Below are 14,237 nucleotides of genomic sequence, written 5' to 3'. Positions count from 1 at the left end.
CAAATGTAAAACAAACACGATGAAAAAAACTGAAGCATCATCTTTAATCAAAATATATTTATTTAATCATCTTTAATAAAAATATTTACTAAAAATAATATCTAAATATTTACGAATAATAAAAATCTTAATATTTACAAATAAAATTATCAAAATATTTACAAGTAATAAAATAATAAATCAAAATATTTACAAATGAAATAAAAATTAATTTACAGGCGTTAAATAAGGAACTGAACCAAAATATATCCAATAAATTGGATATATACGTGCAGCGAGACCAGTCATTAAAATCATCGTTTAAAATGTCAAACAGATGTGGGCCAGATGTGCTGAGAGATTAGCTGGAGACGGTCATCACAGAGTTGAGATGAGTCTCCAGCGGCAGTGGTGTGGACTCCTACAGCACACCTATGGACCCGTTCTCCCCGATCCGGTAGGACACTTCGTAGGGGTCGACCCACACTGTCAGCTCACACGGTAAGAGGGCGCGAACCTGCTCCATGCTGAGACCACTGGTGTAAGCAGCCTTCCCTACTAGCGGCTCCATCCTGCGATTGATTCTGAGGCATCGATATCCCGAACCTCTGAACGGTGCGTCAGGGAACCAGTGGTGCTCATAATGCTCTGGAATCAAAGAAAACAGACTTTTAAAAACTCTGTTCAACTCGCAGATTGTTTTAAGAATAGATTTGTTATTAGAATATCATGACTATCATTCACTTGGGATGAGGCTCTCGAGAAAGGCAGCATTTCTGGGCAGTGTTAATGCTCCCGAGATAAAAATCTGTCCGCCATTAAATCTAGGTCTTTATACATCACTGACTTTAACTGAATGCCACACTAATAAGCTTTCCCTTTTTCTCAGACCACAGCAAGGAGTCGGTATAATTGTAAAGGTATTTGTCCATTTCAGTGAAAACGAAAAGTAAGTAGATCGAATAAAGACTAAATATGATGTGGATCCTTTTGTCAGAAGTCACAGGTGTGTAATGTGGTGTTTAATCTCACCTCCTAACGCCTCTTCCAGAGAACGGCTGAAGTGTTGGAGCTGTTTTTCGGACAGAGGTCCTCTTCCTCTCAGTAATCCGGTGATGAAGGTCACCGCTGTGGTCACCTCGACTTTCATGCTGAAATATTTTCGTAAACTGCAAAATATCATACGATACAGACAGTCATGCGATTAGTGTGTGTCGTGTTAGTAGATTATTAAAACTTAAAAAAAAATACAAATCACTCAGTTAGTACAAGGTGACTTACTCGGAAGGAGAAGATTAAACCGCTGATAGCCGCTGATGAATTGCTGATAAGTTGCTGATGATCGCTGGAAACTCGCTGTTACTCGCTGTGAAGGTTTGTGTCGCTCTGAAGCTCTGTGTGGATGTGTGGCTCTTATATAGCTGCAGATTTTGAAACATAACTAATTAAACTGTTTTCATTTAAACTAATTAAACTCATCTCATCTCATTATCTCTAGCCGCTTTATCCCTCTACAGGGTCGCAGGCAAGCTGGAGCCTATCCCAGCTGACTACAGGCGAAAAGCGGGGTACACCCTGGACAAGTCGCCAGGTCATCACAGGGCTGACACATAGACACAGACAACCATTCACACTCACATTGACACCTACGGTCAATTTAGAGTCACCAGTTAACCTAACCTGCATGTCTTTGGACTGTGGGGGAAACCGGAGCACCCGGAGGAAACCCACGCGGACACAGGGAGAACATGCAAACTCCACACAGAAAGGCCCTCGCCGGCCCCGGGGCTCGAACCCAGGACCTTCTTGCTGTGAGGCGAGCGCTAACCACTACACCACCGTGCCACTAATTAAACTGTCTTCTTTTAAACTAATTGAACTAATGACGACAATCGGAAGTGTGCCAACACGATGGGGCGTGTAGCGCCACGTGTGGCTCGGGTGCACAATGCACCTTGCACAATAGCCCGATTTCACTTGGGCATGTAGGATTGGATATCTCTGGCACCCCTGCTGGGACCCTTTGCTCGATTACCGACAGCAGCTCGATTTGGATGTGCATGTAAACGTACTGAATGAATGGGCTACTGAGCAACACAGAGCGATCAGGATGCTCTCTCTCTCTCTCTCTCTCTCTCTCTCAGGGCGCTGATGTCACCTGGTCACATGACCTGGGTTTTCCCCTAAAGTTTAGGGGAAAACCCAGGTCACATGATTCAGACAATTTCATTAGTTCAATTAGTTTAAAAGAAGACAGTTTAATTAGTTTAAATGAAAACAGTTTAATTAGTTATGTTTCAAAATCTGCAGCTATATAAGAGCCACACATCCACACAGAGCTTCAGAGCGACACAAACCTTCACAGCGAGTAACAGCGAGTTTCCAGCGATCATCAGCAACTTATCAGCAATTCATCAGCGGCTATCAGCGGTTTAATCTTCTCCTTCCGAGTAAGTCACCTTGTACTAACTGTGATTTGTATTTTTTTTAAGTTTTAATAATCTACTAACACGACACACACTAATCGCATGACCGTCTGTATCGTATGATATTTTGCAGTTTACGAAAATATTTCAGCATGAAAGTCGAGGTGACCACAGCGGTGACCTTCATCACCGGATTACTGAGAGGAAGAGGACCTCTGTCCGAAAAACAGCTCCAACACTTCAGCCGTTCTCTGGAAGAGGCGTTAGGAGGTGAGATTAAACACCACATTACACACCTGTGACTTCTGACAAAAGGATCCACATCATATTTAGTCTTTATTCGATCTACTTCTTTTTCGTTTTCACTGAAATGGACAAATACCTTTACAATTATACCGACTCCTTGCTGTGGTCTGAGAAAAAGGGAAAGCTTATTAGTGTGGCATTCAGTTAAAGTCAGTGATGTATAAAGACCTAGATTTAATGGCGGACAGATTTTTATCTCGGGAGCATTAACACTGCCCAGAAATGCTGCCTTTCTCGAGAGCCTCATCCCAAGTGAATGATAGTCATGATATTCTAATAACAAATCTATTCTTAAAACAATCTGCGAGTTGAACAGAGTTTTTAAAAGTCTGTTTTCTTTGATTCCAGAGCATTATGAGCACCACTGGTTCCCTGCCGCACCGTTCAGAGGTTCGGGATATCGATGCCTCAGAATCAATCGCAGGATGGAGCCGCTAGTAGGGAAGGCTGCTTACACCAGTGGTCTCAGCATGGAGCAGGTTCGCGCCCTCTTACCGTGTGAGCTGACAGTGTGGGTCGACCCCTACGAAGTGTCCTACCGGATCGGGGAGAACGGGTCCATAGGTGTGCTGTAGGAGTCCACACCACTGCCGCTGGAGACTCATCTCAACTCTGTGATGACCGTCTCCAGCTAATCTCTCAGCACATCTGGCCCACATCTGTTTGACATTTTAAACGATGATTTTAATGACTGGTCTCGCTGCACGTATATATCCAATTTATTGGATATATTTTGGTTAAGTTCCTTATTTTAACGCCTGTAAATTAATTTTTATTTCATTTGTAAATATTTTGATTTATTATTTTATTACTTGTAAATATTTTGATAATTTTATTTGTAAATATTAAGATTTTTATTATTCGTAAATATTTAGATGATATTGTTTTTAGTAAATATTTTTATTAAAGATGATTAAATAAATATATTTTGATTAAAGATGATGCTTCAGTTTTTTTCATCGTGTTTGTTTTACATTTGCATGATGCGTAATACAGTTTATAAATACAGTAAGTGCACATTTTCGGTGTAACTGTAGCCCATTTGTTGTTGTATAATTTCTGACCCCTCTCTACCGCATCCATCAGTGGAAAGGGTCCATCAGAGGGCCACACTGATCCACTCCTACCAGTGACAGATCCACTGCCTTATCAGTGTTGCTGCTATGAGAATGGTCACCCAGCCAAACAAGTTAACAAGCAGATTTAAAAGGGCAACATTTAATTCGAGGCAAAAAGGGCAGGGGCTCAAGCACCCCTAAAGCCCTATGTGTGCACGTGCCTGGTTGTGTATTAATTTTATCAATCAGATCCTTTTGTTCTTGTTTCCTTATCCGTGAAAGTGTTTGACCCATGACAACTGCTATTTGTTTGACCTTAAACCATTCCCACACGTTAGGATCTATATGATTGTAGTCAGCAGTGAATTTCAGTTATTTCAACAGGTAAAAAAGGACTAAGCGGCTCCAATCTATCAAATATCTATTAAAGTTATGACTGTTTGATGCAGATAAAAGCTGCTCTAGACTTTGACTATAAACTGCGATATACAGCTTTAAGACGCTGTTTATCTACTTTAGAAGTTTGTGCCTTTTTGAAATGGACACTATTTGTGCTGGAATTTATGGACAGCAACGTTTGTCTGGTTGATTTTTATTCGACTAATTTAACATGAGTTCGTTGTTCACAGTGTAGAATTATCAGGGAAAAATAGGGTGCGATACTGAGTTCAATCTTTTCAAATGTTACCCATCAACAATACTGGAAATGCCTAATGGATGTGAATTATCACAAAGAATGATGCATGCACTGATGGCTGGCTTGTTTAAATTGCTCGCAAACTCGCTTTATAAGCAGCTTCAATAAACATTTATATTCTAATATGCGGAGTAGTTAGAAAAGTTCCCGGCGGCGGCGAGTTGACACAGTGCTGTCATATACACTTGGCTTTGTTTCTTCCCTTCTGAGCGTCGGTCAGGCTCTCTCTGGAGGGCGGAGCCACATCTGGCGCGTCTTCCGGTTGGCTGTCTGGCCGCGTCACGTGCGGGGGAAGGGGCGGTCAGAAACAGGGCGGTGGCGCGCTCACGTGCAATCGGTAAACTTGTGGATGGGTAAAGCTTGAATTCAGATGATGAAATAAAAAGTTATGAGTGGGTTAGCATTTATAAATTCCAATGTAGATTAAAATAATGTCTATCTATTGTGTTGCACTGAACTGGAATAGCCCTTTATGTGCTGTTCAGCACAGTGAAAATGACAGCGCCATGAAAACCTAAATGATGTCCAGATTCTGGAATGCGAGTAAAATATTGATGCGTTTGATATTTTGCTTAAATTAAGTGAAGTCAACTCACCTTTGTTTATATAGTGCTTTACACATAATGCAGTATATAGTGTGCGACAGAGAGAGAGAGATGCTTATGGAACTGATCAGCCTACAAATAAAAATAAAAATTTATTTTCTTTATCACCTTTTCTCGATAAAGAAAAAGATACCACGTTGCTTTGAATGTGATTGGTTGAAGTGGCTCTCATCATGAAAACTGGCCAGTGACAACTGTGCGCGCGCCTTCTTTTTTGAAAATCCGTCAGTTGGATCCGGCAGAGCGATCGGTAGATCTCTATGGCTCTGGATACGGCGCGAGCGTCAGTCGGCAGTGTTGCCAGATTGGGCGGTTTTGAATTCTACTTTGCGGGTGAAAATGGCTTGGGCTGGTCGACAAAAATTGGGCGGGTTTGACGTTAGTTCGGCGGGTTTTTATCAGATGTTTATATAGTTTCACTCCCACTAGAAAGCAGAGATGGGAGAGAATGTAAACACCTAAGCCGAATGATGTTCTTGAATATGCGAAGGAAATCAGGAAAAACAGCTCTCTTTGGTCAACTGAGGCAAGTCAGAGACCTAGTTTACCCAGCACCCCTTAGGTATTTTAAACAACCAAAATCGAGCATTGTCCTAAATTAATCATTAACGATAAACATTAATCTCATTAAGTATTATTTAAACAAAAAAAAGTCGATGTAACTGTAAGACTAATATGAATGTGTGTAATGTAGTGCAGAAACTGAACTCATAAACTAGTAAATAAGAATGACGCAATCCATTCTCCATTTTCTCTTCTCATGTTACATTCAGCCATGCATCGCAGCCTCACTTTTTTTTAATTGAAGTATATAAAACAGGTACAATCTAACAAATCCACAAAAATCAGTATAACAGATGAAGAAAATACATGGATGTAGACAAAAATAAATTAAGCAGAATAACTAGGCCTATAAAATTAATAAAACAAAAAAGATAAATAAATAAAAAATAAATAACCTCGGCAATGCAGATGTTAGATATGCATCGTAGCCTAACATAGCCTACATAATATTATGCGTGTGCGCCACCTACTGGTGCATGTAGGATTCAGAACACAGCAGATGATTGCAGAGTTATAATCTGATTGAACCCCACGGAGCCGAGTACCAGACAGCAGATTCTTCACCTCCAGCACTGATGGGCTCATGTTGCTATTTGTTCGATTTACAAATAGTATACTGGACTTTAGCTGCATATTTTTACTTTACAAGATAGGCATCAAGTACATTTTACATTTTGGGCGGTTTTAAGTGCATGTTGGCGGGTTTTGAACATATTTTGGGCTGGAGAACGTCAGCAGTTTCTGGCAACCCTGTCAGTCAGTCCACTAGTGGACTATCTGACCACTAATGGATTACCTGGATTATTACCTGGATTATTTTACATCTGCTTGCCATTTTATTTTGACTGAATCCGAGTTGTGGGATTTCGACGGAGAACAAAAACAGTAACTGCTTGATTAATGGATATTTATTCACTTAATGAATACCTAGCAATACATCCAAGTTGGAATGAATCAACATTTATGTTAAATTACATGTACTTATATACATACTATATAAATTCACTGATACTTCTCATTATAATTCCAGAGACGCTCGTCAAGGCAAGGTGATGATGCTTATTTTCATGCAGTTATATGCTAAGAAAAACAGCATATGAATATTATATTCCATTTCTTTCAGGTGCCCTATATGGACTAAATACCACAAAATACTACACACTGGACTTTGATATCAAACTGCTTTGAAGATTTTTACATTAGCTCCCCCCTAAATTACACAGAAATACAGTATATGATAAGGCTTATGCTTGTCTTGGAGAGATGTTACAGAGATGTTATATTTGGCCTTATGTATGTGTGTTATGTATGTGTAACTGCCTGTTTATTTCTTAATATTTTTACATTCTCATTTCCAACACTGATAACTGCTAATGATGAGAAATTTGCTTATATTTTTTGTAGATCAAGCGTTTGAACAAGGTTTACATCAGAGAACAGGCACCCAACGGAGAGACAAGTCTACCATTAGTAAGTATCCACTGCGATATATACTGTAAGGCAAGATATTAGTCAATGTTCTCCACTATCCCTTACATTATGATGGAGATCTGTAAGTGTAGACAAATCTTTTAAAGCCTTGGTGGAAAAGTCAAAGTGTTTTGCTCCAAGAGCTGGAAATACAAACAAGACATCAGTTACAACTCACATGGGCCTCTCAGTTGGCTCTTTTCACACGTGACTTTTGCTACACTTCTGCCGCGGAAGATTTTCAAATGTGTGTGGTGATTTGTGTGCTTGTGATTCTTTTTCACATTTACAATCGATACAGACACAACTCTCCGCACAGATTTGTAAATAGTTTTACCATGAGCCGAAGTCACGCTCCTTCCGGTGTGCCCCATGGGACCTTATTTCAGAAAAGGTTTGTATGGCAGTCAATGGTGAGAGACAAATTATTTCTTGAGCCTGTTTGAATTGGGCCGTGAATCACACATATGATGTTTGTCAATTTAAAAGATGATTTTACAAGTAAAGAAAGTCATAGCTTGTCGTAGATATAGTAAAGAACCATAGTCATTAACAGCGACATAGCCGTTAGCTCGACACATAATGAGGGGAAAAGTATTAAAAGAGATGAAAATGACTACAAGTCTGCTGTTGTTGAGAGCTGCAGCACTGTGAAAGAAGAGTTAGTCAGTTAAAGGGATAGTTCGGATCTTTTGACATGAAGCTGTATGACATCCTTATTAGCAGTGTCGTGCATCAACAGTGACTTTCCCCCTACTGCGTCCTGTGAGCAGAGTTCCGGCCGGTTTTGGTGTTGAAATGCCGCCTGCCAACCTATGCTGCCGACAGCCGCACCTGTTTACAGTGTGTACAGTGTTCACACGGTTTTGTGATACAAATGTATTACTCTTTTGAATGCATATTGTTTTGAGAAGCAAAACGCTTTATTTTTGCGACCCCAGCCAACCAGCCGGAACTACGTATTTCAACACCAAGACCGGGCCGGAACTCTGCTCACAGGACGCAGTAGGGGGAAAGTCACTGTTGATGCACGACACTGCTAATAAGGATGTCATACAGCTTCATGTCAAAAGATCCGAACCATCCCTTTAAGTCCGTGAGAGCTGCTTGTAGGACTGGCTTTCTGTGAATGCTGAACAAGACAACGTCACTTATGTGAGTTGTCTTTATAATTACGTATTTTCACAGGCTTTTACTTCAATAGTTTTACAATAAACTTCAACTTCCCTGACTAGCAAACTTATCTTTTAAATCGACAACATCGATATACTGTATTTGTGAATCAAGGCTCAATTCAAACAGGATCAAAAAATAATTTGTCTCTTTCCATTAACAATACATATATACATGTCTTCTCACTAATGAACAATCAGCGTTATCCTGTTTTTATTTCAGTCTGAAAGACACAAAATCCGTTGCTAATTTTGTGTTTTAAAGAAACAAACTAAGTTTGTCTCTCACTTGCAGTTTTAAACAAACTAAATATGTTTGAAAGAAAAGAAGTTTGTTTGTCCTGCCAGAGGTGGGATTCAAACCCCATATCAGGTTTAATCAATTAAACCATAGGGTGTAGTGACACACTTATGGCTTTTATTTTAGAAAGTTGCAAAAAAAAAAAGAAAAAAAGGTCACACCCCCAAATAGCAAACTGCAAACTCCTCCTGGCTGTTTAAATAAATGGTAAAAAAAAAAAAAAAAATCTACTTTTTATAGTAAGGACATTTCAGTAGATCTTACTTTTTCCTTTTTCCTTTCCCCACCACCAGATGCACCAAAGATCCAGCTGATTTCTGGAAATTTGGAGGAGGATTCTTCTTCTGCTACGTTACACTGTCACTTCAGATTCATTGACCTTTTGTGGTATGTTTTGATTTTGCTTAGTAGTACACTGTATATTTAGGGTTCTAAATCAAGAATGTAATGCTTGTCCACAAATACTACAAATATTATCAGAATGACAGTATACAGAGCCCCCAAGGGTCAGGAGAATGATGTGGAAAACAAAACTGAAATGGAAAATGCAAGCTAAAAAACAACAGACCACAACCCCCTCAGCCCAAAAGCTCTCCACCTGTTTCAAAGGTGAGATAGTACCGTTAACAGAGAAGATACACATATGGAGAAATAGAATTTTTAGTTTTTCATTTCCTCCTGGGGGGCTCTGAAGAACTGTTTGTGAATAATTGGTTGATAATGTAAATGTACAACTCAATACATTAATTAAAGGGGTTTTAGAATCAACAGTGGTGTGTATTTTGTTTGTAATTAAGTTCAAGTTGAGAATAATTAACAGTGAAAATATTTAGGGTTTTTGTTTGGCAGTCGTACCTGCCAGTTATACAGTTTTTTTAATGTGGTTTTTAAGGCGTATTAAAGGAGTTTGATCATAATAATTTAGCAAAAATGTGTAGAATAACAGCATTTTTCCGCAGAACTCTTAGCACTGTCCCTTTATTAAAAGCGTTTGATCGTAATAATTTAGGAAAAATCTGTAAAATAATGGTATTTTTCTGCAGACCATTTAATGAAAATTTCTGTAAAAGTAATGTTTCTGGACTTAAGTTGAATTAGGATAGTTTACCTTAATTTTATGGTTTTTGTTTGGCAGCCGTAGCTGCCAGTCATTGACCGTTTTTTGACAGGTTTTTTTTTTTTTTCAGTGTGGGACAACATTTCTCTTTCAAAACTACAGCAATTGGTCTCCTCAGTTCCCAAACGTTTACAGAGCGTTGTTCAAAGAAGAGGTGATGCAACACAGTGGTAAACACGCCCCTGTCCTTTCTTGAAATCTGTTGCTGACATCAAATATAAAATTAGCATTTATTTTAAAAAAAAAATTCTCAGTTTCAGCATTCAATCTGTTGTCTTTGTCCTATTTCCAATGAAATATCGGGTTTCCATGATTTGCAAATTATCGCATTCTGTTTTTATTTTCAGTTTACATAGCGTCCCAAATTTTTTGGAATTGGTGTTGTATTTGTCAGTGTACAAAATGACACATCATACTTTTTATCCATTTATATCTACATTTAATGTTGTGGAACATCCATGAAATGAGTTAGAGCCTGTTGTCACTTACGTTATAGCAGCTATAAGTGAGTCGTTCCCTCACCAGCCTCCTTTTTTCTCTCTCTCGAAATTAACAAGACAAAAAACAGATCTTGTTGTGTATCGTAAAGACGTCACACTGCATGAATAAGCAGTGAATTTAACAATGATTCCAAAATGTTGCACATAATATGGACTGATCATCTATTTACAGTCAGAATCGACTTGTTCAGCTCCCAAATGGCTCATCACTGTTTGTTTGTTTTTTGCTCCTCTTTAGCCGAATTACATACAGCTGAAATTGTTTCATTCAGTGATTCAGAAAATATACAATCAAGCTTCAGTTATCAAGGTGGTGCAAATGTGCAGGAAGTCCAGCTAACATCAATGCACTAATGTTCTGGTGCTGATCCATTATGAAGACTTGGAGAGAAGAGAGAGAGGTTGTATTGAATTGTATTAAATGCATGTTGTGTTTCATTTAATCAAATTTACTTTTTTAATAGAACCTTATAAATCCAGGTTTATCTGTGAGTTTGGGATTTTTATTCAAATATTACAATCAAAGCTTTGCAGAATAAAAGATAAGAGCACAGGAGAATAAAGTTTCCCCCAGTGATGGAGTTTCTGTGCTGAACTCATTTTCAGACAGAAGCTTTTAATACTGAGGTCAGGATGTCAGCAAGCCGCTGTACAGTACCTTGCAAAAGTATTCATCCCCCTGGTGTTTGTCCTGTTTTGTTGTATTACAAGCTGGAATTAAAATGGATTTTTGGAGGGTTAGCACCATTTGATTTACACAACATGCCGACTACTTTAAAGGTGAAAATTGTTGTTTTATTGTGACACAAACAATAATTAAGATGAAAAAAAAAACAGAAATCTGGAGTGTGCATAGGTATTCACCCCCTTTCGTGTGAAACCCCTAAATAAGAGCTGCTCCAACCAATTCACTTCATAAGTCACATAATTAGTTGATTAAGATCCACTTGTGTACAATCAAAGTGTCACATGATCTGTCACATGACATCCGTATAAATCAACCTGTTCTGGAAGATCCCTGACTCTGCAACATGAAAACCAAGGAGCCTCCAAACAGGTCAGAGACAAAGTTATGGAGAAGTATAGATCAGGGTTGGGTTATAAAAAAAATATCCCAAACTTTGAATATCCCACGGAGCACCATTAAATCCATTATAGCAAAATGGAAAGAATATGGCACCACTACAAACCTGACAAGAGAAGGCCCTGCCCAACAAAACTCACAGACCAGGCAAGGAGGGCATTAATCAGAGATGCAACAAAGACACCAAAGATAACACTGAAGGAGCTGCAAAGATCCACAGCAGAGATGGGAGTATCTGTCCATAGGACCACTTTAAGCTGTACACTCCACAGAGTGGGACTTTATGGAAGAATGGCCAGAAAAAAGCCATTACTTACAGAAAAAAAAAATGAGAAGAAAACATTTTTGCAGTTTGCCCAACAGCATGTGGCAGACTCCTCAAACAAATGAAAGAAGATTCTCTGGTCAGATGAGACTAAAATTGGTCTTTATGGCCATCATGGGAAATGCCAAGTGTGGTGCAAACCCAACATCCTTAGAGCACCACTCCTACAGTGAAGCATGGTGGTGGCAGCATCATGCTGTGGGGATATTTTTCATCTGCAGGGACAGGAAAGCTGGTCAGGACTGAAGGAAAGATGGATGGCACTAAATACAGGGCAATTCTGGACGAAAACCTGTTTGAGTCAGCCAGAGGTTTGAGACTGAGATGAAGGTTCACGTTCCAGCAGGACAATGATCCTAAACATTCTGCGAAAGCTACACTGGAGTGGTTTAAAGGGAAACATTTAAATGTCTTGGAATGGCTTGAACAAAGCCCAGACCTCAAACTAATTGAGAATCTGTGGCATAACTTGAAGATTGCTGTACACCAACGCAACCCATCTAACTTGAAGGAGTGTGAGCAGTTTTGCCTTGATGAATGGGAAAAAATCCCAGTGGCTAGATGTGCTAAGCTAACAGGGACATACCCCAAGAGACTTGCAGCTGTAATTGCAGCAAAAGGTGGCTCTACAAAGTATTGACTTTGGGGGGTGAATACCTATGCACACTCCAGATTTCTGTTTTTTCACCTTAATTATTGCTTGTGGCACAATAAAACAACAATTTTCACCTTTAAATTGGTTGGTACGGTATGTTGTGTAAATCAAATGGTTCTAACCCACCCAAAATCGATTTTAATTCCAGCTTGTAATGTGACAAAACAGGACAAACACCAAGGGGGATGAATACTTTTGCAAGACACTTTATAATGGTGCAAGGAATTGATCCAGAAGGTGGCAGCAATGCAATAATAAGGATGCTGACTGCCTTTCAACACAAGAAACAGACAGGAAGTGTGAACCCTTCAGGTGTGTTAGTAAATCTCAAGTGGGGTATTGACAAAGAAACAATGATCAGTCTCTATAAATCTTTAATTTTATCATGTCTTGATTATGGTTGGTCTGCGTGGGTTTCCTCCGGGTGCTCCGGTTTCCCCCACAGTCCAAAGACATGCAGGTTAAGTTAACTGGTGACTCTAAATTGACCGTAGGTGTGAATGTGAGTGTGAATGGTTGTCTATGTGTCAGCCCTGTGATGACCTGGCGACTTGTCCAGGGTGTACCCCGCCTTTCGCCCATAGTCAGCTGGGATAGGCTCCAGCTTGCCTGCGACCCTGTAGAAGGATAAAGCGGCTAGAGATAATGAGATGAGATGAGATGATTATGGTTGGGAAGTTTATGATACTGCATGTATTTCTAGGAAAAGACAATTAGATGTTATTCAAAATCAATGCCTTAGAATCTGCACTGGTGCTCTTCAATGTACTCCTATCTCTGTTTTGGAGATAGACTGCTCGATTATACCTTTGGACCTAAGAAGAGAATTCAAACAAACTCAAAGTGCAATTAAATATAGATCTTTTGAAGATCATCCAACAAAAAAAAAATGTTTTTTTGAAGAACAAAATTGTGACCTTAATCTTCACTTTCGTCCTATATTTTCTAAAGTTGTTCGTTTGGTTAATAATCTTCCGGTTCCAGCTTGTAATCCTTTGGTTGATCCTTTTCCATTCTGGGAATCCCAATCTCCAAAAGTTGACTTGGATTTAGTCGCTAAAATCTCTAAACAAGAGGATAGTAGTTGCTGCATGTTACAATCGGCATTAGAAAACATTCAACTCAAATACAATCAACACTTAGATATATTTATTGATTGTTCAAATAAAGATTTTGATTGTGCATCTGGCGTTGTAATTCCAAGTCAAAATATTCAAAAAGATTATAAAATCTCAAATGGTACTATTTTTAGAGCTGAGTTACTAGCAATTACAAATGTTTTGGAAGTTCTTATTGATAAACCTCGCTTTCAAAGTGTGATATTTTCTGATATTCCTTGTCTGCCTTACAAAAAATTCAAAAGGAAGATAATGACAGAATTATTAGCTTTCCGATATCTTATGTACAAGTTTTATCTTATGGGTGGTAAGGTTGTTTTTTGATTCCAGCTCCTGTGGGTATTAAAGGAAATGAAATAGCTGATAAATTGGCCAAAAGATCAGTAAATAAAACCTATTGTGACATTCATTACCCTTTTATCACTTCTGATATCACAAAACATATCAAAGATGCTATTTTTCCAATATGGCAAGACGGATGGGAAAATTGCCAAACTGGGAGATTCTTCGACCAACTTGAACCAAATATTGCAACACATACCACATATTCTGACAGAAACAAACACAGGAGAATTACAAGACTGAGATTTGGAAAATATCTACTGAATCATACACAATTTCTTTTTTTTTTTTTAAAAAAACCCTCCAATCAGTGTCCAACTTGTAGTGTAAAAGAATGTCAAACACCTGCTTCTAGATTGTATCAAATATACAAACTTTCATGATATAATTATTCAAAAAATGATAAATAAACAATTAGATATTAAAATTAAAAACTTTTACATAGACTTTTATAATGACATAAGTTTATTATTGAAAAAGAAATATAATTTATTTTGAAAAAAAAGAAACTTGTATTT

At 38.6% G+C, this 14,237-nt stretch overlaps 2 protein-coding genes and 1 long non-coding RNA gene across 3 annotated transcripts; 2 read left to right on the top strand and 1 right to left on the bottom strand.

The window, feature by feature from the left end:
* Nucleotides 1-229: 229 nt before the first annotated feature.
* On the bottom strand, nt 230-1,384 carry LOC132871769 (protein BTG1-like). Its single transcript, XM_060906263.1, has 3 exons — nt 1,261-1,384; nt 1,012-1,148; nt 230-627 (listed from the first exon to the last, which is right to left on the bottom strand). Exons 2-3 carry the CDS (start codon nt 1,127-1,129, stop codon nt 401-403), a joined length of 345 nt encoding a protein of 114 aa, XP_060762246.1. The 5' UTR covers nt 1,130-1,148; nt 1,261-1,384; the 3' UTR covers nt 230-400.
* A 923-nt stretch (nt 1,385-2,307) lies between these two features.
* On the top strand, nt 2,308-3,550 carry LOC132871761 (protein BTG1-like). The gene is made up of 3 exons (XM_060906251.1): nt 2,308-2,429; nt 2,539-2,675; nt 3,060-3,550. Exons 2-3 carry the CDS (start codon nt 2,558-2,560, stop codon nt 3,284-3,286), a joined length of 345 nt encoding a protein of 114 aa, XP_060762234.1. The 5' UTR covers nt 2,308-2,429; nt 2,539-2,557; the 3' UTR covers nt 3,287-3,550.
* A 3,514-nt stretch (nt 3,551-7,064) lies between these two features.
* Nucleotides 7,065-9,869, top strand: LOC132871757 (uncharacterized). Its single transcript, XR_009651337.1, has 3 exons — nt 7,065-7,105; nt 8,872-8,965; nt 9,766-9,869. It is a non-coding gene; the product is annotated as an uncharacterized LOC132871757 (long non-coding RNA).
* The last annotated feature ends 4,368 nt before the right edge of the window (nt 9,870-14,237 follow it).

Source organism: Neoarius graeffei, chromosome 2 (genome assembly GCF_027579695.1).
Source record: "Neoarius graeffei isolate fNeoGra1 chromosome 2, fNeoGra1.pri, whole genome shotgun sequence".
Classification (NCBI taxonomy): Eukaryota; Metazoa; Chordata; class Actinopteri; order Siluriformes; family Ariidae; genus Neoarius; species Neoarius graeffei.
The sequence above is the reverse complement of the archived record's forward strand: the minus strand, read 5'-3'. Positions and strand labels throughout refer to the sequence as shown.

Bases quoted from the DNA above. Each gene is read 5' to 3' on its own strand.
- LOC132871769 (XM_060906263.1), bottom strand. From the start codon at position 1,129: ATGAAAGTCGAGGTGACCACAGCGGTGACCTTCATCACCGGATTACTG. The intron at 628-1,011 runs GTGAGATTAAAC...CTTTGATTCCAG, and splicing joins TCTGGAAGAGGCGTTAGGAG to AGCATTATGAGCACCACTGG.
- LOC132871761 (XM_060906251.1), top strand. From the start codon at position 2,558: ATGAAAGTCGAGGTGACCACAGCGGTGACCTTCATCACCGGATTACTG. The intron at 2,676-3,059 runs GTGAGATTAAAC...CTTTGATTCCAG, and splicing joins TCTGGAAGAGGCGTTAGGAG to AGCATTATGAGCACCACTGG.